The 4,197-nt window shown below is 39.0% G+C and overlaps 1 protein-coding gene across 1 annotated transcript; it reads right to left on the bottom strand.

Moving 5' to 3' along the window:
- Window positions 1–2,469: 2,469 nt before the first annotated feature.
- On the bottom strand, window positions 2,470–3,422 carry LOC126671522 (secreted RxLR effector protein 161-like). Its single transcript, XM_050365294.2, has one exon. The coding sequence runs from the start codon at window positions 3,420–3,422 to the stop codon at window positions 2,730–2,732; it is 693 nt and encodes a 230-aa protein (XP_050221251.1). The 3' UTR covers window positions 2,470–2,729.
- Between the last annotated feature and the right edge of the window lie 775 nt (window positions 3,423–4,197).

The following is a 4,197-nucleotide window of genomic DNA, read 5'->3' as shown; positions in this document are numbered from 1 at the left end:
GTTCCGATTACCCAAGAATGGTTAGGTTATATTACGCAAAGTGTGCGAGAAAAGTCACGCTAGATTAGTATGTAACGTCTCAAGTCTCTTTAACGCGTCGTTCCGATTACCTAAGCATGGTTAGGTTAGATTACGCAAGGTGTGCGAGAGAAGGGACGCTAGATTAGTATGTCGCGTCACGAGGATTTAATGCGTCGTTCCGATTACCTAAGCATGGTTAGGTTATATTATGCAAAGTTGGTGTGAAAAATGACCCTAGATTAGTACGTCGCATCTCAAGTCTCTTTAACGCGTCGTTTCGATTACCATGCATAGGTCGCATTACAAGTCTCTCTAACGCGTCGTTCCGATTACCTAAGCATGGTTAGGTTATATTACGCAAGGTGTTTGTGAAAGTGAAGCTAGATTAGTATGTCGCGTCTCAAGGCTCTTTAATGGGTCGTTCTGATTACCTAATTATGATTAGGTTATAATAAGCAAAGGTTACGTGATAAGTGACGCTAGATTGGTATATTGCTTCTCAAGTCTCTTTAACGCGTCGTTCCGATTACCATGCTTATGTCGCGTCACAAGTCTCTCTAACGTGTCGTTTCTTTTACCTAAGCATTGTCAGGTTATAGTACGCAATGTGTGCATGAAAAGGATCAATATATTAGTATGTCGCGTCTCAAGTCTCTTTAACGCCTCATTCCACATACCTAAGCATGGTTAGATTATATTGCGTAAAGTGTTGGCGCAGCGGGAGGCGCGGGTCCGAATCGTATATTTCAATTCAAAATCGAAATTCCAACAATCCGGATCCTAAAGTTGATCATATCAACAACAAATGGATCGTCGTATCATTTATTAATTAAAGCACGCATCTAGGAATCGTAAGAAGAATACCTATGTCGATTCTCCAACGATTCTTGTAGTCCCGAAAGTACGGCGACCTCAAGCTCGTCCACACGAGTATGCGTCCGATTGAATCCTCGCCTTGAAGTAATCCTGCAAGAGTTCCTCTTGCCGAGCAGCCCTAAGCTCAAACTCTCGCCGCGATCACTACCTTGCTCGGATGTATGAAAAACGTCGCCAAGTTTTTCCGTGATTGATGAATACTTGAACTCCTTCAAGTGCTTTCTCTCTCTACAACTTTGTAGTGAGATGTGTGTTGTGTGGTTTTGAAATGAGCAAGGACATGCTCTATTTATAGGCTAGAGCATGCCTTAAGAATGCAACACCTTGCATGCTAGGTGTCACACACCAAGCAAAGGTGTTGCCACCACATGACACCTTTCATGTGGTGACATCACATAGGTGACATCATATAGGTGATGTCATCATATGACATCACATATAAGCTTATTTCCTTATCTCATTACTTCACCATGACATCATCATTCCATTAGCTTATGATTAATGATTTAAGTATCATTAATTACACTAATTAATTACTTAAGCCATTTAATCATAAAACTTGGTTAAAATATAATTAGGTTCCTACTAATTTATAACTCTTATAAATTAGTCCCTAATTAACTTGGACATAGTACAATTAGGTTCTTAATAATTTATAACTCTTACAAATTAGTCCCTAATTTGTACTTGTTTTTCATCTTAGATTAATTTCCGAGATATGCTAGTATCTATATGAAATCGATCTTTCGTAAACTCAATCGGTTGCACACTCTATTGTGTGTGACTAACTAGGTTCACATCTATATGGCAACGAGAGACATAAGAAACGCCTTTCTTATATTAAATAATTAAATCCCATTTAATTATTAATTCTCGTAGATCGAGAGTGACGTCTAGCAACATATCACGACCCCCAAATAGAGATGAATGTTTCGATGCATTCTTTTTGAACCAATGTTCATAATACCGTACACTCAAAATTCCCTTCATCTAAGATTCCAATCTCGACTAGTGTCACGGTTAAGTCAAACACTGTTTGTCTTGATCATATGACCTCATCTCTCAGTTCTAATTCTTGATAAATATGACTTCCACTAGAAACAACTTTCTATGTAAGTCATATACACCTGCGCAGGTTTTATCATCCATCAAGAACAATTTGAGATAGCATAGAATCTTGTCTCCGTTCATCCAGAGTGATGAATCCTTTCTAGGTTAAACCCCTATCTCCATATACAACTAACTAGAGCCAACACATCCCGCGGCTCTAGCTCATGAAAGATCTAGAGTTAAGGAGTATCAAACTCTAATTACCTATATACAAGATAGTGTCACCGCAAGTCAAAGGACATATGTACAATTATGAACTAGATGACATTAAATTGACTTTAATGAATTACCATGTATAAGTCATCTAGCGTCACTTTTTCGACTCACTCAGCACCTTGAGTGTCCACATGTTTATTCTGATCCCCATCAAGTAGTATGAGACTCACTACTTCCTATAATTAGTAACTTTTTACTAATCAGGAGAATAAACAGAGGTGACGATCTTTTCGGGATAATGCGATGCCCTTATTCGTAGGACCCCATCGATCGTGAACGATAATTTAGATCACTTGTATAATAGAATCTGTCACTCATATTCTTACTACCTTAAGAATAGATTCTATCACAATGTGATAAGGACAATATGTATTAAATAAACACTTAGTTGATGAGACACTTAGTTCAAATAAAAACATATATATCATTGCCAATGGGATTTGTTTATACAAGAATAAATACAAAATGGCCCTAGGGCACAAACTACCAACAATCTCCCACTTGCACTAGTGCCATTGGCTACTATATCTAAGCCCCATCTTCTCAAGATGTAAATCTAATTGACTCTGGGTCATGGGCTTTGTCAGTGGGTCAGCCGTGTTTTCGGCTGATGCTATCTTTTGGAGAGACACATCTCCTTTTCCAACAATTTCTCGGATAATATGATATCGCCTTTCTATGTGTTTGGATTTTTGGTGAGACCGGGGTTCCTTGGCCTGGGCTATAGCACCATTGTTGTCGCAGAAAAGAGGAACCGCCGACTCAATGGTAGGAACCACACCAAGTTCAGAAACAAACTTCTTAATCCAAACAGCTTCCTTTGCAGCATCTGATGCCGCAATATACTCGGCTTCTGTAGTGGAATCTGCAGTGGTTTCTTGTTTGGAACTCTTCCAACTCACTGCTCCTCCATTACACGTGAATACGAATCCAGATATAGACTTACGATCGTCTATATCTGATTGAAAATCAGAATCTGTAAAGCCATCTATTTTAAGATCACCTCCTCCATATGTTAAGACCATATCTTTAGTTCTTCTCAAGTACTTAAAGATATTCTTAACCGTCATCCAGTGTTCTGAACCTGGATTGGATTGATATCTGCTAGTCAAACTAACTGCATAGGCAATATCTGGCCGCGTACACAACATAGCATACATAAGACTACCAATTGCCGAAGCATATGGTATCTTTGCCATTTCATCTCTTTCTTCAGAAGTCTTTGGAGACATTTCCTTCGAAAGGTGAATTCCATGCCTAACAGGAATCAATCCTCTCTTAGAATTTTCCATATTGAATTTTTTCAATATCTTTTCTAAGTAGAGCCTTTGGGAGAGACCAATCATTCTCTTAGATCTATCTCTATAGAGTCTAATGCCGAGAATGTAAGTCGCTTCTCCGAGGTCTTTCATGGAAAACGTTTTGGAGAACCAAAGCTTTACAGAGGTTAACATACCGACATCATTTCCTATTAGTAAAATATCATCTACGTACAAGACTAGGAAAGTAATTGCACTCCCACTAACCTTCTTGTAAACACATGGTTCATCTTCGTTTTTGATAAACTCGTAACTCTTTACAGCTTCATCAAAACGACGATTCCAACTTCTCGAAGCTTGCTTCAATCCATATATGGATCGTTTTAGTTTACACACCTTGGAACCTTCTTCGGATTCAAAACCCTTAGGTTGTTCCATATAGATTTCCTCCTCAATATGTCCATTAAGGAATGCGGTCTTGACATCCATTTGCCAAACCTCATAATCTAAATGTGCAGCTATGGCAAGAAGAATCCGGATGGACTTAAGCATGGCTACCGGCGAGAAAGTCTCTTCATAATCGACTCCTTGCCTCTGGCGAAACCCTTTCGCAACAAGCCTAGCTTTAAAAGTTTCCACTTTTCCATCAGCACCGAGTTTACGCTTGAAGATCCATTTGTTCCCTATTGGTATAATCCCTTCGGGTGGATCAACT

The sequence above is a fragment of the Mercurialis annua genome, linkage group LG3 (genome assembly GCF_937616625.2).
Source record: "Mercurialis annua linkage group LG3, ddMerAnnu1.2, whole genome shotgun sequence".
NCBI lineage: Eukaryota > Viridiplantae > Streptophyta > Magnoliopsida > Malpighiales > Euphorbiaceae > Mercurialis > Mercurialis annua.
This window is presented reverse-complemented; position numbering and strand designations above follow the sequence as displayed.

What these genes read in the sequence shown, in the direction of transcription:
- LOC126671522 (XM_050365294.2), bottom strand. Translation starts at nt 3,422, where the DNA reads ATGGCAAAGATACCATATGCTTCGGCAATTGGTAGTCTTATGTATGCT.